The following is a 25311-nucleotide window of genomic DNA, read 5'->3' as shown; positions in this document are numbered from 1 at the left end:
GCGGTAGCTACGCCCCTGCATAGGATGCACATTGTAAGTACCCTATGCATGTGCTATGAAGCGAACATCTCGACCAAATATAAATAACTAGCTTTTGCACGCGGCTCCGCCCATGTTATAAGTTTTTCAGGCTGAAGTTTTCCGTTATAAAAGTCACGCTATATATTTTCCCGGAAGCCTATATTCTTTCCAGGGTCTCAAACTGTCTCCATACCAAATTTCAGTTTACGCAGCGCACGTAACGGAAGCTCTCAAAACTAATAAATTTTCCCCATTTTTGCAACATGTTTCATTACTGCTCCGCTCCTATTGGTCATAGTGTGATGATAAATAACACTCCAACAAAGGGCTATCGAACACAAAAAATATTTTTTTCAGTTTGAACCAGTAGTACCTGAGATTAGCGCGTTCAAAAAACTAAAACTCTTCAGCTTTATATAATAGTATAGAAGTATAGATTTATCAAAATAACGTGTACTAAGATTTCACAATTTAAAAAAAATCACATATCCATAATTTGACATGACTTGATTGGTGGCTTGGTTGTACTTTGATTAACTGTGTGGCAGCAGCAAGCATGTGTGTAGATTGCAGAGTTTCAAAAAACTTTTTTTTATACAATATATCAATGATATACACGAGCTAATGCTTGAACTTAACTTTAACTTGAGTTACGTGGGCCATAATGGCGGATTTTGTACCTTGTGGAGAGTGGTAGGATTACGTATCCGGGGGATACGAATATGCTGCATATTATCATATTTTCATATACAGTATGTATGTACTCTTATAACTATTTGATTTCTCAATTAATTATATCGAGTTTCACTTCAAAATTGTTTAAACGTTGAAGATGAAGTTTCAAAAATCATTTATATTAAGTATTGCAGGTAAGTAGTATTGTGGCTTGACTACTTTTGCAAATTGAAGTCAAACGTATGATTATGCACCCCAATCGAATCATATGATTATAACGGCTTATCATTCGTCTGGTTGTTATAGGTACATCACTAATAATTGCTACTGTCAGTCTTGTGAGTTGTCACCATTAGACATTTCACGTTGTCAAATTAAAATGTCAGCTGTTGTCACGTCAGAGATCACTTTCAGGCAAAAATAAAATAAATTTGTGAATTGATTATTGTACGTCCTTACACAAATAAAAAAAAATATCATTTTCAAATAAAAAATGGCACCAGCGACGGATTGGGAAGAAATAAAACGCTTAGCTGCGGATTTCCAAAAAGCTCAGCTTAGTTCTACAGCACAGAGGTAGGTGCATCTCGCTCAAGTTTTTCTTTGCAATCTAGGCCGGTGTTATGAGCAAGAGCAAATTTATTAAGAAGGAGCGGTGTACCTTATTACTTTCGCATCGTAAAAATGTTTACTTCTAAATAAAGTTGTTGCACTTGTCAAGTTCCATATGTGTATATTAATGATTACCTTAAAACTACTTTTATCATTGTGTCATAAAATTTACATTGGTAAAATAAAAAGAAATTAACATAGAAACTGCCTATAACAACATTGGTTTTAATTATAAAAACTGAGGAGTCCTGACCAAAGCTCTAAATTCATTGGTTATAATAACTAATAATTATTTTTTCATGAAGTTAAAATCATATTTGATCCTAATTGTAATGTAAGAACCGTTGTGATAAAAGAAGCATTTGTTTTTAATAAACTAATAAATTTCACAATCTTTATACTCTCTTATTAAGACCATTCATGTCTGATGTCTGTAGGAGGTGCATAAACATATAAAAAAAAAAATATCTGTTGTTTCATTTAAAAATCTGTCCACATACACAATCAAGTATTCATTCTGATATTAAATATGAATGATACTTTAATAACTATTGTATATAGCAACCATATTAAGCGGCACATTCAATTTTGTTGTAAGTAGTTAAAGGAGCATTCCATTTGGCCTTACAAACAACATGCTTATTAGTAATACATATTATTGTATTAATTAACAATATTAATTATAACATATAAGTAGTATTATACAATATACTATTTTTATTTTTTAGATTGTCAGAACGAAATTGTGTGGAAATTGTAACAAAGTTGATTGAACTAAAGTTAATAGATGTTATCTTTACTATCAACGGAAAAGAATACTTAACTTCACAGCAACTAATTAAGGAAATTAAAGATGAGCTATATGTACATGGTGGTCGCATAAATGTTGTTGATCTTGCAAAAGAGTTAATTGTAGACCTTAATCAGATCAATAACCATGTAGCTGAAATAATTAAAGGAAAAGAAGTGCAGCTTGTGGCTGGAAACTTGATCACTCCTTATTATTTAGAGAAAATTGCAAGAGAAATTAATGAAAAACTACATCTTCAAGGACAAATAACTATTGGAGAGCTAACACTTCAATATGACCTCCCTGCTGAACTGCTTCAGAGCAGTGTCATGGAGAAGTATTTGGGCAAAATAATATTTGGCAAACAAGATCCTTCTGAACCTAGAACATTTTATACTGAAGAGTATATTACTAGAACAAAAGCAAAAATTCGTGGTGCACTAATGGGTTTGCTAAAACCAACACCTGTTGCTGTCATTGTTAATCATTGCAATTTATCTGATCGCCTGTTTTTATCTCTATTTGACCAGATTAATGCAACTGGTGTATTAACTGGGCGCCAAGTTGGAGCATTGTATGTGCCATCTTGTTACACTAAGTCACAGAATGATTGGGTGTTAAACTTTTATAAACAGAATAATTATCTTGAATTTGATGCTTTAACAAGATTGGGTATATCTGATCCGAAAGGTTACATAAAAAGGCTCTTTTCAACTGAAGATATGACCTTCCTAAGTAGCTGTGTGATTGGTTCTCAAATAAAGCAACAGTTGGAGACAGCATTAGATGAATGTATAGCTTCTAAAAGTTATTTAGATGTTGTGTCCCTCTTGCCATCAGTGTTGTCAGATATGGATATTGAAAACATTCTTGATGCTTTACTCAAAAATAATTCAAAGTCAACAGTTTTGTTTGAAAATACAGGTAAACTTACTTTGATATTTTATAGAATCTTTGAAATTAACTATGCATAGAATTTGATTCATTCCCTTATTTTATTAGTAAGAATGAATAATTAAATAAGAAATGTTGATTTTCCCCTATATTGATAGTGCTTTCTTTACTGGATTTTAAATGATATCATTTTATTCATATGTTATTATTGTTTTGCAAAAAAGTTTGAAATTTTTTAATGCATACACAAGTCAATTTGTCATATTTTAGTTTTCAGCACTCATTTTTTGGATAGTTTGAAACAATTATGCATGCCCATGACACAGAAAAATGCAGAGGCAGTTGTAAAATCAGGTGCATATCAACAGTTTTATTTAGAAAAGCAACTATCAAAATCTGCTGACTCTGGCCAGTCAGGTCATGTTGATCATAAAGCTGAAAGGAGAGAAGAAAGAAGGAGAAAAGCAGCATCAGGCAAAGGTGGTGGTGGCACACAGGGAAGGGAAACAAAAACTAAAACTGTTAAGAAACATCCTCGGTCAAAACAAGTAGTTAATGATGCAGACTCAGATGATGGATCCAATGTGGTTAGAAAGCCTGATCAACTTGAAGTTGTGAGTCTGGAAGATGTGGAAAATATTATTAAAGGGGCATTGGAAAGTGAGGGCCTTGATGATTTGCTGGTACAGGTTGCTGAATACCTTCAGGGGTAAGACTTTATTTTATTAATCGTTTATATAGCTTTTTATTCTATAATTTCGAATCTTTCGCCATATCTGGAAAGAATTACAATCCTAGATAACTTAGATCTATTGTTTTAGAACTAAAAAAAATGTGCTTATTAGAAGATTGAGATTTAATTTCCTTCATTTTTTAAATATATACAGGTAGTAACTTACAGCAGATATGGCGTTTTAGGTCTCATAAAAATTGTTTCAATGAGTAGGTATTAGACAGTAGGTGACAGGTCCATGGTATCAAAAATAAAAAAAAATAAGTTTGAAATAAAAAAATCTGATAATAGAGATCTCAAAATTTACTGAACCCCGGACCTGGGCTATGAAATATTTCTTTAGAGGTTCCCCGATTTGAGGACACTTAGTTTAAAATATTAAGTTAAGTACTTATAATGAAGTTAAAAGACAAGCACATTTATTTCTTACTTTCGGATTTTTTTTATTCTGAGAGTTTAATGTTCAAAGTTTTAAATGTTGATTTTAATTAGTTAATAGTATTAGTTTACTTTCATTGCCGTGGAATAATAAGTATGGCTATAACCCTCGAACTTACCTATTTGTAACTTACATATTTACAGAGGTTTAAACCTAACGGCGTTAACCATAGCAAAAGAAACTGCTGATAAGCTACTGCAAGATGCTAGTCAGAATAGAAAACAGACTCACAGCTCTGCTCAGGACAAGATAAACATTTTAGTTAATGATATTAAACTGTATGAGAAAGGAATAAAGTCATTTCCACCTGATCAACAAGTACAATTCATCAAATATTTACTCAAAACATTGGGAAGTGACATAATATGTGAATTCTGCAAGTATGCTGCAAATCAATGTAATTTATCTGTTCAAGTGGAAACTTTGTCTGTTGAACAAAAGAACAAAATTATTAATGACTTGACTGAAGAATATAAGAAACCACTAACTGCACTAAATGCTACTATATCTGATCAAAATATGGAGTTGTTTTATCAAGCAATTGATACCTGTTTGTCTGATTTTGGAATGATTTTGAAAAAGGCAGACAAGAAGAAAGATAAGTAAGTACCTATACAAAATATTATTATGTAGAGTCCAGAAATTAATCTTTAAATTGTAAATATTAAATAAATTTTGACGAAAATTAATGACTTGGTTTCAGTAGCGAATAATGAAAATGTGCAGTCTAAATGTATCAGTCTAAAAAAAATATATATGTAGGACACTAACACATTTTTTTTCATTACAGGCTTTTAATACAAAACCACAGAGAGAAATTAATATCAGAGTTGGAAGCTTGTGAAGATCCTGCTTTAAGTCTGCATCTAGCTGTTTTGGCAATATTCACAATAGCCACTCAAAGCATGTTACATTGCTCGGGCAGACAAGTCCCCACAGTAATATCATTTTTGAAATCATTATTAAAACAAGAAGACTTTGAAAGACTGCAACTGTGTCATGGTAAGACAGTTTTTTATTTTATTATATTTAGTGAAGAACATTTTTGATCTTTTTATAGCCCATTCGCGTTGAGAAAATTGTGACATAACAGTACAACTGGAGAGCAAAAGTGTATACAGCAGAGGAAAATAACGAGAGGAGATTTACGAAGCCCTAAATAATTACATATATTTCAAAGTGATTAGATGTTTATTTACATTATGTTACACTGCAGGTTATTACATCGAAAATATGACTATAATAGATACATTTATTTGACAAACACAATTTATTTTTCAGAGTTAGTTGGAAAATATTTAAAAGCTTCTGACGAAGAAAAACCTAAACTTGAAGATGTACTGAAAACGGAAATGCCCGTTTTAAAAAATATGGTTCTAGAAATAAAAAAATATAAATGAATGTTACACAAATAATCCGCTTATTATATTGTAGAACATTGCGATATGTTTAACATGCAGTAGCCTACATGACAATGTAACCGCGTCATATATGTATATCAATATAAGTGAATGTATTTATAAATATTCAATAAATGGGATTTGGTTTCTAAAATGAATCTGGTTATTAAAATGAATATTTTATATTTGTTTTAAATTCATATGTCCTAAGTATTCATTATATTATCTTTTAAAGAAGTGTTTTTTTGTTTAACTTTTCTGTTTTAAGCGCACTACAACTAGATTTTCTTTATAAATACTTAAATGTGTGCTTGAAAATTTGCTCCTATACTTTAGCAGTAAGAAAACATACAAGTCGCGTCCTCTCAAGTACATAATAGTACTTATTGGCGCGCGATTGCAATGTTGCAGCCGTGCGGGTAATTTTAAGGCACCCTAAATTGTAGCTTTTGGGCACAATAGGGGACCGTCCTGTACCATACCATACCACTTGATTTGTACATTATTCTATATGTAATGATTATTAATACGATAAAGAAACCCTCCTGCGAAAATGCATTAAAATTGGTTAAAAAATGGGCCAGTAATTCATATTTCAATATTACTATGTGCCGAAGTGGGCGCAAAGTGGGAATATCGCTTCATCTCTTTCTTTCGCACGCGTCGTAATGCCCGATGACGTTACTCATGGGTATTGCGCCTCTTTTCTGTTTCTTGTTATTTTCTACCGAAATTGAAAGACATAACTTGTTGATTTTTTACCGGATTTAAATAATTCTTTCTGTGTTATAATTTATATAACGTAAATATTTCATAATAATAAAGAACAAAAATGAGTCCGGTCCCCTATCTATACTATTATATAAAGCTGAAGAGTTTGTTTGTTTGTTTGTTTGAACGCGCTAATCTCAGGAACTACCGGTCCAAACTGAAAAATTCTTTTTGCGTTGGATAGCCCTTTGTTCGTGGAGTGCTATAAGCTATATATCATCACGCTATACCCAATAGGAGCGGAGCAGTAATGGCTAATCTCAGGAACTACCGGTCCAAACAGAAAAAATCTTTTTGCGTTGGATAGCCCTTTGTTCGTGGAGTGCTATAGGCTATACATCATCACGCTATACCCAATAGGAGCGGAGCAGTAATGGCTAATCTCAGGAACTACCGGTCCAAACTGAAAAATCTTTTTGCGTTGGATAGCCCTTTGTTCGTGGAGTGCTATAGGCTATATATCATTACGCTATACCCAATAGGAGCGGAGCAGTAATGGCTAATCTCAGGAACTACCGGTCCAAACTGAAAAAATCTTTTTGCGTTGGATAGCCCTTTGTTCGTGGAGTGCTATAGGCTATATATCATCACGCTATACCCAATAGGAGCGGAGCAGTAATGGCTAATCTCAGGAACTACCGGTCCAAACTGAAAAATTCTTTTTGCGTTGGATAGCCCTTTGTTCGTAGAGTGCTAAATGATATATATCATCACGCTATACCTAATAGGAGCGGAGCAGTAATGGCTAATCTCAGGAACTACCGATTCGAACTGAAAAATTATTTTTGTGTTGAATAGCCCTTTGTTTGTAGAGTGCTCTAAGTTATATATCATCACGCTATGACTAATAGGAGCGGAGCAGTAATGAAACATGTTGCAAAAACGGGGACAATTTATTATTTTTGAGAGCTTCCGTTGTGTGCGCTGCGTAAACGGTTAGAGTTATGCAACAATGATGTATGACGGGATTGTTCCTCTTAAAAAGTTCTATAAAATATATTATAAAACAAAGTCCTCCACTGCATCTGTCTGCCTGAACGTGTTAAACTCAAAAACTACCCAACGTATTAAGATGAAATTTGGTATGGAGACAGTTTGAGACCCTGGGAAGAACATAGGCTCCCGGGAAACTACTACTTTTATAACGGAAAACTTTAGCCTGAATAACTTTATAACGCGGGCGGAGCCGCGGGCAAAAGCTAGTTAAGTATAAAATAAAAAGAATTGTGAATTGGGGAAAAAAATTAAAGAAGTTTAAATTGCTGATTTACTTATTTATTTTAAAATTCAGGTTGCTTCAACCGGTGGGCGCGACGGTGCCTAATCCACTTAAACTTATATTTTACAAATGTTAGATGCAAGGTACAAGTGCAGCTTAATTAAGGTGCCACTAGCAAATATTAAGTATATCCTAATCGAGTTGGTATTTGAAATAAAAAAAAGGGATTATTAATAAAAAGTGGACGGAGCCCAAGCTAAAAAAAATACTGATTTATCCTTTAACTGTGGACGCGCGGTCTCACAGGCCGCTCGCAGTTTGAAAATTTCGTGTTTACACCTTTCCACTTGCTCCCCGTGTATAAGGCGCTCAGTAGCTTCAGTTTTAGTGGCGTAACTTATGTTAAAATGGGAGACTGTGTCGGCGGCTGCAAATAAGGCCAGTTATTTTTCTTTAAACTTTGACCGCGGTCTGTGAGACCGCACGTCCACGTTTCCGATACAAATTTTTACGCCTATTTTGTTTTTTTTTACGTTATTTTCATTTAAAATGTTAACAAATATTAATGAAAGTGCATCTACGTCAATACAAACGCCAACGTCACAGCTGCAACATATTTATGATCTACTCTTAGAGTCAGAACAGTCTGATAACGAGGAAACTATTGAGGATTGCTTTTTATCAGAAGCTTATTTTATTCGAAAATGTATAAGTGACTATGAAGATAATACCGATATCTCTAGCATAGACGATAACATTATAGGGAGTATCAGCCCCAAAGGGGGGTCCGCGAAAATTTATCTAGTTTGCTAGTACAATACTAAAATATTGGCTTGACGTCACCTATCAATACAGGCAGAAAATATTGATAGGAGTCGTAAAAGGCACGATGACCCCAACAAAGCACCCCGCGATGTATGGCCGGTAGTTGTAATGCACTTTCTCTGTGAAACCTAAAAAAAATATAAAGATCCACCGGAACCAGCAAAAGTTTTGAAAGGGGTCTATGAGAAATATAAATTTGGAAACCTCTGCTCTAGACGAACCCCCTAGTCAGGATTCTGGCTCGTCAAAGCGCACAGCATGTCGCCTTTGAAGCCAAAACTAAAGAGAAAGTCCAATTTTAATTGTATAAGTTATAAACAGGTCATACGGTTACAGTGTTCCAAACCCTAGTGTAAAAACTGCCAATAATTTGTTACATATTGGACCATTGTCAAAAAATTTATATCTGAATTTGAGAAGACGTTTTTTAACTTTATGTTATAATATGCCTTAGATTTATAGATAATAATGTAATTTTTTTAAAAAAAGTTTAATTTATTTAAGTTTCCAGCCCTAAAACCGATCTCAAGTAAATTTATGCCAAATAGTGCCTTTAACTGTTAATATGATTTAATTAGGTGAGAAATAAATAAAGATTGATTAAAAGCTTCTAAATTATTTCATTATAATATACATAGAAAATAATAAATATAATAGCGTACAAACAAAACTAATATTTACGTTGTATTTTAACTCAAAACATAGCGGTCCGTGAGACCGCGCGTCCATGGTAGTGTAACAAAAAAATGACGTCCATAGTTAAGGGTTATGTTTAGAGAAGTTTCACTGTGCCGCCACTGGTAGTACTATAATCAGCGATGATGTAATCACAAGACTTTAGTTTGAACCACTAGACTGGGCTTTTGGTCCTACTCCCAAAATTGGCCCTGCCCTTAGAACAATGACAAGCATAGAAGTAACACTATGACATTTGAGTGTACTCTGTCTTAGACAGCAAGAAATTTAATTATGTTGCGATCCCTTCTAACATCTTATCGATATCGGTTGGTGCTTTGTCTATCGGCTATGGTAAATTCACAGACCTGCTAAAATAAACACTTTTCGGTCAGTCAACTACAAACCGTTCCAAATTGCTATTTTAGATAAAGGCTAAAAAAAAAGATATCAAAACCCTGATTTGGTATTCAAGTACCATAAGAAGTCTGGGTATATAAAAGCACTCGTTAAGCTGTTAAATTACAATAAACTATAGAACTACCGGCTTTCTTCGAGCTAAATTTTGTCCAATTTTCATTTTGCTATTTATAGCAGTTTCCATGCCTTCCGAAACGTCATGCACACAAAAATGGTTTAGCATTTAGACTATTAAATTAAGAAAAAGTTAGAAATTTCGGAAGGAATGGAAACCGCTGTAAGTAACAAGAAATCGGCCGGAATTTCGTCTAGGAGAAAGCTAGTACGCCTTCTGTTCTTTTCTGACTTTCTTAGGGATTAAAAGATACCCAAGAGGTGTGGTTTGACAGAAGCTACTAAAATGGGACAGTAAAATTAAAACTCAGCGGTATCATTCGTGTCACATATGTTTGATAACTTATTTCAAAGTTTATAAAATAATTTTTGTCGAAATGCTTAGAGCAAACACGGTGTTTTTTCTTCCAATGTCAATTGGGACGAGCTATGGCAACGATCCATTTTTGCTTCATAGCATCATCTGTGGGGAATCTGCAATGAAACACATTGTATGAAATATACTATGAAAATCAGATAGCTTCCTCGACCCCAGCCTTCGCGCACGGTTTCCAAGTGGCTTTTACCACTACACAACCGTATATTGAAATTAAAAGGCAATTTATGCAAAATAGTAAACTACAATATACTAACATCTATGTTATCGATAAAATATGCAGTACAACACTATTGAACACGACTACGTAAATTGGTAAAAATGAAAAATACTTCATAATGACTGTATCAAATGGCCAACAGCAGATTATAATATGACTACAGCATAATAAAGTATAATTAATAACACTTTTTGCATTTATGTATAGGGTTTAAGCAAATATATTAGGTTTTTTGTTTACTCACCGATGGAAGCTGATGATTTCAGTCTTATTTTCTTTACGAGAAGAATGAGATTTACATCCCACAATAACGCAGGCCATTGCTTGTTCCTAGGGCTATATTTTACTTAAACAGCACTGTGTATTTATTACAATTAACAACAAAAATATTACACAACATGTAGCCACTTTAGAAAAGTACGCGCTGAAGTATAACGTAACTAAATTGTGTGAGCGCGTTTGTGACATTGTTTTGAGATTGGCAAGTTGGAACATTTGACATTTTATTTGCTTTTTAATTCGGCATCATAAAGAGGACCAAAGGTAACCATTTGGTTATTTTAAAGTGTACGCAAGCCGACCTTAGCAACATAATATTTGTCTCGTTCTTTTCAACGGTTTTGGCCTATTTGAAAAAATAGGATAAGTATATGAGGGTAATTTAGATTCCTTCTATGCTTGTTCTTGTTCTGAGGAGTGTTACTGTGTCTTAGACAGCAAGAAATTTTATTGTGTTGCGATCCCTTCTGACATCTTATCGATATCGATAGATGCTTTGTCTATCGGCTATGGTAAATTCACAGACCTGCTAAAATAAACACTTTTCGGTCAGTCAACTACAAACCGTTGCAAATTGCTATTTTAGTTAAAGGCTAAATAAGATATCAAAACCCTGATTTGGTATTCAAGTACCAAAAAAAGTCTGGGTATATAAAAGCACTCGGTAAAAAGCTGTTAAATTACAATAAACTATAGAACTACCGGCGTTCTTCGAGCTAAATTTGAGCAATTACCCGGAATCTCGCACGATGTCAAGGCCGCCACTGCACACTTTGTAATATGTATTTACTTGGAATATTCACCAGCAAAGTCAAATTTAATGCAGGTATTGACGAGTTTGGTAGATTCCGACGGTGTTTCGTGTAAATAAAACAGTGTCCAATGAAATGCCGAGAGCATATGATACTATGTATTGATGGGAACCAGTTCTCTCGTCTTATTATAACAATGGATTGTTATAACATAAAACCCTGATATAAAAATTAAATGGGTTTAATTTTTATATCAGAGTTTTATGGATATCTAAAATTAATAACTATGTTACATAATCACTGGATTATAAGTATTTAAGCTAGCAAAACGAATAAAAATCTTCTACTTTATGTATTTTTAGTTTTATTGATAACACTTTCAATAAATCCTTACGTTGCATCTCTTATTTATAACGCTAAATTGATTCTTTCCTTACTGAATTTTGTTCACGGCGGCCAATCTCAACGAAGGTCACTCAAGTACGCAAGAGATAGTATAGTGCACAAGTTTGTGCGCAATATATAGATGCACTTTCAGTTCCTTCACTCTCATTCAATATTCACACACTTGAAATAATTTTTAAATTAAGTATATTCATGTTGACTTTTCATACATTGAGTTTACATTATACGTATGTATAAGTTATGATTTTTTAATACTTGTAATCGTTGTGCTATGTTTTCTGGAAAATCTAATAAATAATAAATAAATAGTCAACCGGAGTAGACTGGAGATAAATAATGTAAGTTACTCTTGGTAACTGAAAATATTTGTTGTTTTAGATCGACCGCTGTAGTTTTGCAAAACAAATCGATATTTTAAAATAATATAAATTTGGGTAGCAACTTACAGTGAATGAAATGACAGCTCGAGGGGCACTTGGCGCGAAAATTGGATTGGAGCGCGAACATTTCACCTCTATTTTTTCGACACAATGATCGCGTTGCTTTCAGTATATATTTAGCAATTAATTTGTTTAAGTGTTAAATAATAAAACGAAAGAGAATAATGTAAAATATGTTTTCGTTGGAAAGAGATGCATATATAATAAGATTGAAAGGGGCCTCAACTTGACCAGTATTACATGAACTCTGTAAAAATTTAAATACAATTTGATTATGTGTCATTCTTAGATAAATTAGGTACTTGAATTATTGATTTGCCTGTGAAATATAGTAAATTTTTTTTTGAAATCTCGAATTATGTTTTTTTTTAACATCTTAAATTGCAAAAGGCCACTACAATATTTAATTATTCGCCAACGCGGAACTGTTTACGGCTCATGGAGGTGATAGAATCTGGTAAGCGTAGCTTCTCTAAGTAATCTGTGAATCTGATTTAAAGGTTTTAAATGGTAAGTTACATTGGATCTTCTTGTCAGATGTGTTAACACAAGCCAATCGCTTGTTTTTAGCTGTCTAGTGGTTATACCATCCCTGATCATAACAATATTATGGTCCAGAAACAAAATGAAGTTTTGGTGTGTACACATCTGAATATGTAACTAACCTACTAAGTATGTGGTTGGACTTTGGAGTGAATTACTATAGACCGAATTTATCACGAATAAAGTATGTTATTTTTTCAATTTACAAATAAAATGTTCGTGTGGTTTCTATGGTTCTCTCTAAATCCAACCCTTGAATATTTGACGGTATCTTATATCATAATCGAGATATTCTTGTGTTCACAATCGAATGATACGTTCAATCTCTATTCACTAGCCTTGTGCGCCTAACATGAAGGAATCGTAAATATTGACAAATGACAGTTGACTAATACTCACTATCCTATCACTAGCATGTAGGTAGCTTGTCAATTGTCAATTGTAAAATTTTAATTTGTTCAAGTAACAAGAGACGTATTGTAGGTACATAGTTTGGAATATCTTGAATATTATTTCAATGAATTCTAAAAATAATTGAAAGTTATATAGACAATTTTAAATATTATTTTTAATAGTTAACGTAAGTCATTGAAATAGGATTACATTTTCATAGATCATTTTTGGAGATACCATGTGGTTATGAAGCGGTGAAGTAAATTTCTGAATTTTCAATATTTTATATCAAAACATGGATACAGAGCCAAGAGAAAATTCTGATTTATTGACTGACCAGAATAAAACCGAGACAAATGGCTTCGTTCGAGAGGAAGAACGAAGAGAACCTCCTGATGGAGGTTTCAGAGCTTACGCGGTCATGATTGGGTCTTTTCTAACAAATGGTCTACTATTTGGCGTAATTAATTCATATAGCGTGATATATACAGTGCTGGAAAAACAACTAAGGGATAAAAATATTCCAAATTCAGAAAGTAGTGCTTGTAAGTATTCAAAAATATTTTTATGTTCGCTTCTTATTTAATTGAGTAGAAGATGTCGTCATATTAATATCGCCACAACCATTTCATTAGTTCTGAGAGGTATTCAAATATTGTTGAAGCCTTGACATTTTGAAATAAAAATATTTAGTCTATATAAATAGATTTTTTTTAGGTGTAACAAAATTGCGATTTGAACATATTTAACATATTTTCCTGTTGCTTATTTAGTCGACGCAATACTGTAACCAAAAAATAGGTACATAGGTAATATTTAAAATAAAACTGGTTTTTATTATAATAAATTTTATATGTAACTAATTGCACAGTTTTTAACAGTTACTGTTATATATTTAGTACTATCAATAACTTCTAACAGTTATTTTTTTTAGAAGTAGCTTCTATATTTGGTTTACATTTAAGTATTTATCTAATTATGGTAGGAACTTATAGCTCCTATGTATGGTTTAGTATTATAGGAATTATACATTTTAAAATATAAATATACTGTGTTTATATAGGTTCCAAACACTATTTATCTTTCTTCTAATTGATGCTCAGAAAAATAAGTCATTAGCTGTTTAAAATTGATTTGTTTTTAATATTTTATATTGTCTTCTCTGGACCTTGTATATGTTTGATATTTTTGAGATAAGGACATGAAGCCATAATTTCAATTAACAATAGAAGATAAGTTTGATAGTTAAAATGCTTATTAATAATACAGCCAAAGTTAAAATATATCATACTCATAATTTTCAATTAAACTTGCTAAGAGCAATTGTCATTTTTTAAATAATTTAAAACCTTTATTCTATTGAACATTTATTTAATAGTAGGAACAAAACACAATAATATGAAATGGAGGCTTATACCAATTTTGCATATTATCATAATATTCTCATTATCATAACATTTGTTTTATAAATTGTTGGAGGGCATCAAATGTTATCAAGCTGACTTACTTGTACTTTGTTTCAACCAGATTTATGTATGCACAATGTTGATAATATAATGTTTCATGTTCATTGTATGTGATAATAATGAACATGTCTTCTATCAGTACCTACATTATATAACATTTCTATTAACATATTGCACTGACTTTTGCTTGTGGCTCCGCTTCTTTGAAAAAGTATTTTTAGGATAAATGTCCCACTATATATTTTCCCAGGATAAAAAGTAGTTTAAGTGCTATTCCAGATTATAATTCGTACCTGTGCCAAATTTTATCCAAATTTGTTCAGCCAATCTGGTGTGATGAAGTAACAAACTTTGTAACTTTCATATTTATTATATTAGTGTAGATATAGATTAATAAGTTTCTGAAATGAGATTAAATGCTATAAGCATAATATAGCCTCAATAATCTCTAGGATATTGAATATAATGGGTTTTCCTAAATTGACCCAAAAATAAAAAAAATATTGTTATCAGTCTGTTTAATGTCCACAAGTTTAAATTATTTCAAAATTTTAAAATATTGGTACATACTACATATGTAAAAGTACCTTTCAGAAATGTATCCAGGAGAGCTTTTTGCTCCAAAGGCTAAAAAACACATCCACATTATTATATTTGTTTGTTTATTTTTTGGATATTAAAATAGCTTTTTATAATTGTTGATGATACACTAAAGTTAATATGTTTTTTAAATAATTAAGTAAATGGGTCACAAAATTCTGGCCACTACACAAATATAGGCAGTTAGAAACCGCCTAGCCTCCACTTAAGCTGGACCTATGCTTAATAACAAAAATTCTCAATGTCGCATCAGTTTAGCATAACTGCCCAGATATTTCGCGATAGTTCTCTTCACATTCGTTCAGTCAAATTGTTCCTTGTCTGGCAAACGTATTAAAGATAATATTGTCTTGTGGCGCCAGATAGAAGTGCCGCGCATGATGAATGTCGGCCGCTGCGTCGAAGGCCAATTCATTGCGTCCAATTTTATTACGATTTGTCGACGGGATGATTATATGGATTCCAAATCGACTTACTAGGATACATTTCTTCCTAGATTTTGAAATTTGTTCTATGTTTATAATACACGATTTAAAAATATTTAAAGTAGGATGTATCTTCGCTTTCTTTATAAAGTAGAAACTATACCTATATGTTATAAATCGGAAGTGCGTGTTTTTCCTAATGCGTTACCTTAGGAAACTACTGTTATTATTCTGAACATTCTTTCATTAATTTAAAAGCTATATTATTACCGAGTCTAAACATACATACACACACGCACGGTTTTTATACCCGAAGCGGTTGGCAGAGGCACAACCAGGGCACCCACTATTCGCTATGGAACACACCATCCCATGATGTGATATTGGGGGTGAGCCTTTCGCTATATCGGGATTAAATCCCTGACCGTTTGTTTCTAAGGTACCGGGTTCGAATTAATCCGAGATTTGAATCCGATACCTCGGAAAGGTGTTGTAACGCGCACGCAATACAACAGCGGTATCGAAGCTGTCTATAGTTTTATCGATAGATCTGATTTGAGATAAGTGGTCTTCCCATATGAATGTTATCTTGTGATGTCAGCTACGTATCGCGTAAATAGGGACCAGATATCTACTAAAATTGATTTTTGTAAAAGTAGGTGACGCCCGTTACCCACCAGGAGATTACAGCTCTAAATCCTAACACAGTGTTAACGCTTTAACGAAACTCCAGGGACCAACCATTTTCTACGTTATACAAAGTTTTAGTATAGTATAGAGTGAGGACAAAAGATACATTGATGTATTTAGTAACAAAGATTTGTTGAAGACAATCATATTCAAGAGCTATGGAACTAATGTACTAGGCAATTCATTTATTTATTTATACATATAATTCAGTATTCACTTAAAGTATCAAGTATGTACGCTTAAGTAAATAACATAAACAACAGCGTGGCTGTTAACGATTTCATACTGTGTTTTATAAATTTCGGCACCTCAAAGTTTGGTCGGAGTCTTTTGTAAATTGATAACACAAATAAAAACACTGATAATATTTTTTCTGACGCATAACAATAGAACATATTTCTTCGTAATAGAGAGTGACTGTAGAGCTATAAAAAGAATTATATGTATGTTTTAACACTAAATATAATATTAAATGAATAAAACGCCGCAGGGCATTTATTACTCTTTTTTATGCGCTAGCGGTACAAGTACTTTCCTGTTTATAAAAATCATTTAAATACGTAACACCTTTTATTTATGGTTATCATAATACATATACCATAGTATGTTATATATTAGGTTTTAAGATTTAACTTGATAGGAATTAGGACGATGTTTTGTTGTTAACTCTATGATGCGATTGGCTCTATGTTAGGGTTCTAAATAATTATGACATGTTACAGTTTATACAATACCTCCACACTTCAGAGGATTGACAAAAGGATTGGTTACACGAACCCACACTAATCATGCGTAATACGATTCGATTTTATTAATTCGCTGAGCCACAGAACGATGTACACGTCCCGCCATTAACGATTTGAACAATTCCACTAAATCAATTACTAAGATAAAGCCATGCCCATACAGAGTGATTATTAATTAAATTTTAGGAAATGTAGTTTGGCCTCATATGACCTTTCATAACACGCAAGTTTAAGTGATAATGAGGTCTGACTATACGATAGTACATATTAACTCCATGGGTTTGAGTTAGTTCATGATGTTTTGCCGAACTACGACTATTTAATTTAAATATCAAATAAAGAATAATGTACGCGTAAATGTTACGTAATGACACAAGGTCACACCTGTATTCTCGAATACATAGGCGAAGTTGTGGCTACTGCAAACACGATTCGCCAATTTTATTTAATCTTCAATTTCATGACAGGAGTTCTGTACTGATGTATTGTAAACCCACATCACCCAAGAATTTACCAGCTTTACGGTCTTGATACTTATTCTGTAGGCTGCAAACTTCAAATACTTATTATAAAACATATCCTCGAAAAATGCAAAGCAGGATGTTATTTTTGGCAAATGTCTTACGCGGGGTGCGCAGGCCAAAGCTAGATGTAATGCGTATTATGTAATGATATTGTATATCTAACGTAATCGGTTAACACGTTTCGTCTTACTTTTCAGCTTTGGTGGGCGCGTTGACAATGGGAACGACATTTTTCCTTTCCCCTGTCTCGGGAGTGCTGACGGGACTTATGGGATTGCGTTTGACTGCGGTATTAGGTGGAACTATAGCTACCGCTGGTTTAATTATATCTTCCTTCGTTGTGCATAACGTAAATGCGCTGTACTTCACCTACGGCATTATGTACGGTCTTGGAGCTTCTTTTGCTTATACACCGTCCCTGGCTATTCTCGGTCATTATTTCAAAAAACATCTTGGATTAGTAAATGGTATTGTTACTATAGGCAGTTCCGCTTTCACGGTTTGTATGCCGCCTCTCATGGGATATATGATAAAAAATCACGGTCTCGATTGGATGTTTCGACTTTTAGCCCTGTTTACGTCTGGTATAGCTCTCTGCGGACTATTATTTAAACCTATTCCATTAACGGTAATTCCAAAACCTTCTAGGGAAGGTGACGGCTTTATGTCACTTTTTAAAAGTGTCATTAATATTGAAATATGGAAAAACAAAAAGTACAGGCTTTGGGCACTCTCCATGCCTGTTGCGCTTTTTGGATACTTCGTTCCTTACGTTCACATAAAAAAGTTTATAGAAGACAATTTTACAGACGTCAACAATAATATAGCTTTACAATGTATCGCTATAACTTCTGGTCTCGGTAGATTGATTTTTGGCTTCCTAGCTGATAAGCCTGGCATTGATCGAATTTTATTACAGCAGATTTCCTTTTACGTCATCGGTACATTAACAATCATTTTACCTTTTGTGCGATCTTTCCCATTGTTAGTAGCGATATCTCTAGGCATGGGCGTGTTTGATGGTGCGTTCATAGCGTTAATTGGTCCTATAGCTTTCGAATTATGTGGTTCTGCGTACGCAGCACAAGCAATAGGATGTATGCTGGGTATGGCCGCCACCCCTCTGTCGGTCGGACCTCCAGTAGCAGGATATCTGTTTAGCATCTACAAATCTTATACATTAGCGTTTGTCCTCGCTGGCATATCTCCGTTATTGGGTGCTAGTTTGATGTTTGCAATACGCCTGGTCAATGGGGGTCGAAATTCGGACAACACAACTGTAAATGGCCATGCTACGTCAATGACTTCTGCAGCCGACGTCGGTGAGTGTAATTATCGCACATTTAAGTAAATATTCGTTATTTAGGATAAAACATGGATGACAATATTGTTAATGCGTTTTCAGAAAAATCTTCACCGCCGCTGCTATCATCCAACGGAAATTTAAAACAGCAAACAGCTTTATAACATTTTATAAATATAATATGCCGCCGAAAGAACAAGAACGGCCTATGTGCTAACTTGATTTCGTGAGACTGTTACTGATGGATTTTTTGTTATCAAATCGAATATTATTATTAAATGTATGCAAAATTTAAAATTTTGCGTTAAGATTTCATTTCATAGTATTAGGTACTTTAAAAAAATGTAGATTACCTATGCTTTAAAAGTTTCCAAATGGTAATATATTTACTGACTTGTATGAAATTTTCATTAGGTCGTTCTTGGTCAATGGTTACAATTTTACATATTCTTTATGACTGCCGCAATAATACTTTTTAGTCTAAGGTACAACTATACATGACGTGTGCTGTATACACCTGCGACATATCTCTGTATATATCTACCTCTACAATATTATGTATAATTCTAATTATAGTGCAGGTTTTTAATATATAAGAATAGGCATTTACCTAATTGAATGAAATGTCAATTGAATGAAACTATTGGTACTATTTCTGCATACGGATGGATATTCGCTGTTGGATGTATTAGCATTTTGTCTGCACATAATAATTATATATTGTTTTCGCCTTTTAGTTACCAATGAAAGTTCCTAATATAACGATTTATGACATGTCATTATTTTAAACGTTATAATTATTAATAAAATTAGTTTTAAGTATATTCCTTATTGGGAGTCAAAATATTTTTATTTCATTTGAAATAAAGCTTTTACAAATATTTATTTTATTTATGTATTAACGTTTTTAATAATTCTAATAGAATTCTTTACCAATAATATAAATCTGTTTATAATTAAGTTTATCATATATTTTAAATTGGAACGCTCTTTACTGTCGGAACATATTATTTAAATCATAAATGATACTTGCGGTAAAACTGTCTTAAAATTATATCTGTACATATATCACTTGATATTTTTTAAACGAAGATGTGGTAACTTACCGGCCTGTTCATAACAAGAGATATCGCTAGTATAAAATCGGACTCGACATCTCCGAACACCCAAACACCTCTTTAAACTTTTTCATTTATTAATACATGGCATTAGTTTAATAAGACTATTCCGTGCACCAGTTAATATCGCAACACGTATTACAAGAATAATAATATGAATACCTAAATAATGGTGACCGTGAGTCATACACTTCCTACTCGTGCCGAATTAATTTAATAATTCCTTATAAAACAATACATCTAAGACAGTGTATCTTATATACGTGTGATTTAGAACTTTATGTACTAAATGAGCAAAAAAAAAATATAATTATTTTATTTTTCCAGTTTATGATTGTTTATTTTGCATAATGCACAATTTACCTGTTGCTTACATGCATAACATTGTCTCGACTCAAGGCATTTAATATTGAAAATACTTGGCAATAGGTAATGGATTTGTAAATAAGTACAGATTTAAGACGGAAACCGCCTCCGACTTTCTATGATTAGTTCTATAAATAATTGCAAACCAAGCAATGGTATGGGCCCCGGAATACAGATAATAACTATTACTGCAGTAGGAAAATTATACTTAGAAAAACCTTTTTTATTGTTTACTTGGTCTACTTTTTCGAATTTGAATAAAGTACTATCCTATGATTTTATTAAGCTCACTGGGTATATGTAAGAATAATTTATGAACACTTAATGGTTAGTTTGCCTAGACTCTTAGTGTTTCTATGTCGCCATTCAGTGTATGTCGCGCGTCATGTGCTATTTGAATGCATTATTTCACTCCATGTAATCTATAAAATATTTTGCTCTAAAACCCATGCCGCCTGGTCGTACTATTTCCGCGCGTGGGTAGAAAACTGCCGGTGTAATCAATGGGTCCTTCCGTTCCATAGTTATCCACGTACGGATGTACGCGAATGCCTTGCTTAACGCAATTATACACTACACACGAACATGTTTGTAGGTTCACTTCTAAAAATTCCCCGTGAATAGTTTTAAAATAATGTTAAAAAATATAATTATAACGTACGTCCTACTGCGTTTAAATCAAATCGTCTTTGAATTGAGTTATGGAAATTTTAATTAGAGGCAATAATATAAATTTTCTTAGAAATTTTCAGTGGAGGAAACTAGCCCATAAGAAAAGAGCGCATTATATATTTTGACAAGCACACATATATAAAATATTTAAAAAAAGATTTACCGCCTGCGAACTAAATGTTCATGATTCACTGCGCAATTAAAGTATTAGCTTTAAGGATAACATAAAACATGAAAGGCTTCAAAATTATACATATAATGATATAAATATTTTTTTACGATTGTAGTTTTTATTTACCTTTGAAATCTAATGGGCGTTACTATTTAATAAACTTATGGTTTCGCTTAGGCCGATTTTGCGCACGAGTTCAGATATTCGAACGGTACCTGCGTGGATTTTCGTATGAAATACATAATATGATGCTAAGGTTTAGTTATCTACAGTCTAATACGATATGGCTACTTCCTTTTATTATTAATTATTTATTTATCAGATATTACGTAAATCAATTATTAAGTTTGTACGTTTTAAAATACGTCTAAATTCTCATATTTAACACTCTGTTTTTTTTAGTTCTTGTTCTTTCCATCATTCATAAAATTAGCCACCATGGGAGCTATAAATGTAAGATATGCCTCGAATAAATTATTGTATGTTAAAATATTATTTTTGATTATTCTATGCTAATATTATGACTAAGATATTTTAATATTATTTGGACCTGAAAAAGGTATTAAGCCTTTTTTCTACCGTAGCTTTAATAAACGAAATCTGGATTACATTTTTTTTCGGTAGCGTAAAAATTCGTGAAACTAGATTACAATAAATTATTTTTCAAAAGATTCTTATATTTATTTTTTAAAACTCAGACAAAAAATATTTTGACATATTGACTAAAGGCAACTTATATTTTTATTATATCTTCGCAATATGTTCTTGACAATTATATTTTATAAAAATTTGGCTATAAAAGTCAATATTCTCATCAAGATCAAGACCACATTCCTAATATTTTGGATAATAAAAAGAAAAATAGTAAATATTGAGATTAGGCGATCTTAATCTCAACAATTAATAGTTTCTATTTTTTTTTTATTTGAATGATTTCTATGCCATTATTTTCGTCTTAGCTCACTATGAACCTTATGTATTATTTTTATGAATAACATCAAAGATCACGAATTGCAAATATTTATTTCTTAATTATTAGCTACGCTTTATCATAACAGATCTGAGAAAAAAATGTTACTTATATTAATTTAAAAAATTATAACATAATGACTATTACAATGATGAAAAATAATTTTTAAGTATCCTGTGATATGAAAATCTACATATAAAATTTATATAAAGTTACATATATATTATATAGGTAGGTAGGTACCTAATAATTTTAAAACATGATAAGTAATTAACCAATATAATTTATTTAATGTTTATTTTTTTATAAGCCGATCATGCGTAATAAATAGGTATATGAAAATGTGAAAGAGGCCAATATTTCATTTCCGTTCAAATAAATCAAACACTATAAATATATAAAAAGAAATATATATTAACACGTTTATCATATCTAAATATGAAAGAGTAAGTAATCCTCAAAATATTTATAATATTTGGACAAATTATCCTACGAATATTTGTGGGGTATTGTCTCGATAATATTTGTTTTTGATCATCGACAAGCATTTTATCGAGATAAAATATTTCCATTTGATAAGAATTATGATTTAACTTTTGCGAATACCATTAATCTTTGTCCGAATTCAATGTCAGTTCAAAAATAATGAACTTGTTCAGATTTCAATGAGTCAAGCTAATGTGCCTCCAACTTAGTGTTAGTTCATGAGATGCTTTACTTTTTTATTATGCATACCTATTATGTTAAAATTTTCTTTATACTTTTACCATGGCTAACTACAATTCTCAATGAGAAACTTTATTTTTCTGAAGAAAAACCACATTAATGGTCAATAACTTCTCAGTATTGCGAAATTTTCTGGTAAAATTGATCTAATTAGCTATCTTACCGTGTGTTGTAAAATTCCAATCATAGCGATCGTGATGTGAACTCTTGTAGATAAGTATGTGAATTTTTTAAGAATTCCCGGTGTACTTGCAGGACTATAGTTAAGTATCTCTATTTACTATACTAACCTTGATTACCACGTCTGTTATTATAAGGTTAATATTATTTAAAAATAAAACTTAAATTTACTTAATTTGCGATTTAATGCGTGGAGCAATATTGTAAAAAAAAAATTGCATAATGTAGTCGCGAAGATGTTATTATAATCATCTATACATATTATTACACTGATATATACGCATTCAAACATTAATTAAAGTCAAACACCGGATTCTTGTTATTGTCAAAAATTTTAATATAGTAATATTTATTACCTGTGTCTGGAATCAAGAATATAGGTAAGCCTGAAATCTTGTTCCCGGCTTTTGTTCCTTGTGTCTAAGTATTTTTTACATACTCTATATAAGTTTGCTAAAGATTAGATTAATATAAAATTTGAAACATTTAATGTTAAATTCTTATTGCCAGACCTTATGCATGTTGGCATAATAATTTTAAGTCTTTAAATTTACAATATGTACCTACCTACTTAGGTATTATAAGTATGATACTTATTGTATTTCATAATCATAACTCAATTTAGAAACATAGTCAGGGATCCATTCCGTCTACAGATGTATAAATATCTTATTGTAATTACGGGCGTTCTAATCTAAAAAAAAATCTTTAATAGCTGTACGGTAAAAGACTCAAAAAACCGCATTTACCTATACGGTTATCAAAGTTGCCCTTGGATTAGAACTCCGGTAATTGCTAGTAACCGATTCGCCACCGTATATGGAATAGAGCCCCCTGACTAAATCGAAATATTGTCATTATTGAAAAACAATTCAGATTACATAGCAAAATTTACTTTATCTGTATGTGTATGTACTTTTAAATATAGAGCGGAGCTATAAAATAATATACAAATACCTAAATGATTTCAAGAAATGTAAACCCTTACACGATTACAATTGATTATATTTAGTGATATTTTATTGGGGTCTACGTTGTATAAGACAAACGTTAGTTGTGTATTCCTGATAAAAAAAATCAATCCTCATTTTTTAAGTTATGTTAAATATAAACCTCTTACCTATAAACTTTTTAATCTACCTTGTAATAAATCAACATATTTTTTGTCTCTTTAAATCATTGTTAAGAAGAATATGACAAAACTGTGATTAAGTAGTTCAAAAACTTATTAAAATGTTTATAAGTAGAAGGATTGATTATTATAAGTACATAATGTTATTAGTTTATTAAGTTATAAGCATTTAAATAGGTACCTTTATACTACTAATATATAAATGTACTCAGATATTTTATTGTTATATAAATAAAATATGTTTTATAATTTTTCGTTGTGATTATTTCCTACCTCCATCAACAATATCGCCTTCCACGTACTACGTGAGTGGTCTCACAGCTTATAAGACAGGGCTGCCGCGGTGGCGTATTGTGTGCACGGGTACCTACGATAGCGCTCTGAGATCACGAGTTCGATTTCTAGGTCGGGCATAGTGATATTGGGTTCTTTTTGCAGGCAATTTCAACATTAACACATTAAAAAATAATTAGGTACTAAAAATCTCACGATTCCGTTGCACCGTTGTGATAGACGGTTTGCATGGTTGGACGCACAGAGGCCTAATCACCTCGTCTGGAGTGCGGAACAAAGAACAGTTTTCTGTTTTTTTAGGTACATAATATACAGTTACTATGGCGATTTAAATAGTTCAATATCTTTTTACTTTTCGCTCTAGGTATCGAGATGTAGGTATACTAGGTATAAACCCCAAAGGTTTGAATATGTGAGACATTGTCTGATCTTCATTAAATTTGTAGAGAATTTTATGATGTACACAACACATTGTAATAAGTTTTCAGAAAAGAAAACAAAATACCTGTAAAAGTAATCGGAATTTTATTTAATCCATTATGTATAAAAAGAGATTTAAGATTTTTCGAGTTCATATTTATTTTTAAGGAGACCGAATCAATGTGTCCTTCGCATAAACTTTACGAATCTGCGCCACAGTTTCAGATATCCTATAGGTTGAGCAGGTTCCCTTTCTACTAAATTGCTTGGCGTAGATAAAGATCGGCCCGCGCTGCCAAAATGAATATACCCTTATTTCCATTTCTTCTCTAGAAGGTGAGCTTGTCTTCTGTGAGACCCAACGAAGAGGTTTTGATAACCTACAATAAATAGATTTTTTAAATCTACCTCCTCGATAACGAACTATAAGTAGGTACCTAACCGTCGTTATTGTATAAGGAAAGAACGGTTCACTTTGTTGGTATGGGTATACAACGTGAGTTAACTATAT

The 25311-nt window shown here is 32.2% G+C and overlaps 2 protein-coding genes across 2 annotated transcripts; both read left to right on the top strand.

The window, feature by feature from the left end:
• The first annotated feature begins 1032 nt into the window (after window positions 1–1032).
• Window positions 1033–5740, top strand: LOC115445628 (E3 UFM1-protein ligase 1 homolog). Its single transcript, XM_030171967.2, has 6 exons — window positions 1033–1272; window positions 2037–3022; window positions 3263–3701; window positions 4308–4766; window positions 4955–5166; window positions 5446–5740. The coding sequence occupies exons 1-6, from the start codon at window positions 1190–1192 to the stop codon at window positions 5562–5564; spliced, it is 2298 nt and encodes a 765-aa protein (XP_030027827.2). The 5' UTR covers window positions 1033–1189; the 3' UTR covers window positions 5565–5740.
• Window positions 5741–13002: 7262 nt separating this feature from the next.
• On the top strand, window positions 13003–24337 carry LOC115445616 (monocarboxylate transporter 10). The gene is made up of 4 exons (XM_030171952.2): window positions 13003–13019; window positions 13217–13541; window positions 17645–18769; window positions 18853–24337. The coding sequence occupies exons 2-4, from the start codon at window positions 13292–13294 to the stop codon at window positions 18912–18914; spliced, it is 1437 nt and encodes a 478-aa protein (XP_030027812.1). The 5' UTR covers window positions 13003–13019; window positions 13217–13291; the 3' UTR covers window positions 18915–24337.
• The last annotated feature ends 974 nt before the right edge of the window (window positions 24338–25311 follow it).

The sequence above is a fragment of the Manduca sexta genome, chromosome 19 (genome assembly GCF_014839805.1).
Source record: "Manduca sexta isolate Smith_Timp_Sample1 chromosome 19, JHU_Msex_v1.0, whole genome shotgun sequence".
NCBI lineage: Eukaryota > Metazoa > Arthropoda > Insecta > Lepidoptera > Sphingidae > Manduca > Manduca sexta.
The sequence above is the reverse complement of the archived record's forward strand: the minus strand, read 5'-3'. Positions and strand labels throughout refer to the sequence as shown.

Excerpts from the sequence above, each read along its gene's own strand:
- LOC115445628 (XM_030171967.2), top strand. The coding sequence starts at position 1,190 with ATGGCACCAGCGACGGATTGGGAAGAAATAAAACGCTTAGCTGCGGAT. Across the intron at positions 3,702-4,307 it reads GTTGCTGAATACCTTCAGGG|AGGTTTAAACCTAACGGCGT; the intron begins GTAAGACTTTAT and ends ACATATTTACAG. Across the intron at positions 4,767-4,954 it reads GCAGACAAGAAGAAAGATAA|GCTTTTAATACAAAACCACA; the intron begins GTAAGTACCTAT and ends TTTTCATTACAG.
- LOC115445616 (XM_030171952.2), top strand. The coding sequence starts at position 13,292 with ATGGATACAGAGCCAAGAGAAAATTCTGATTTATTGACTGACCAGAAT. Across the intron at positions 13,542-17,644 it reads AAATTCAGAAAGTAGTGCTT|CTTTGGTGGGCGCGTTGACA; the intron begins GTAAGTATTCAA and ends CTTACTTTTCAG. Across the intron at positions 18,770-18,852 it reads GACTTCTGCAGCCGACGTCG|AAAAATCTTCACCGCCGCTG; the intron begins GTGAGTGTAATT and ends ATGCGTTTTCAG.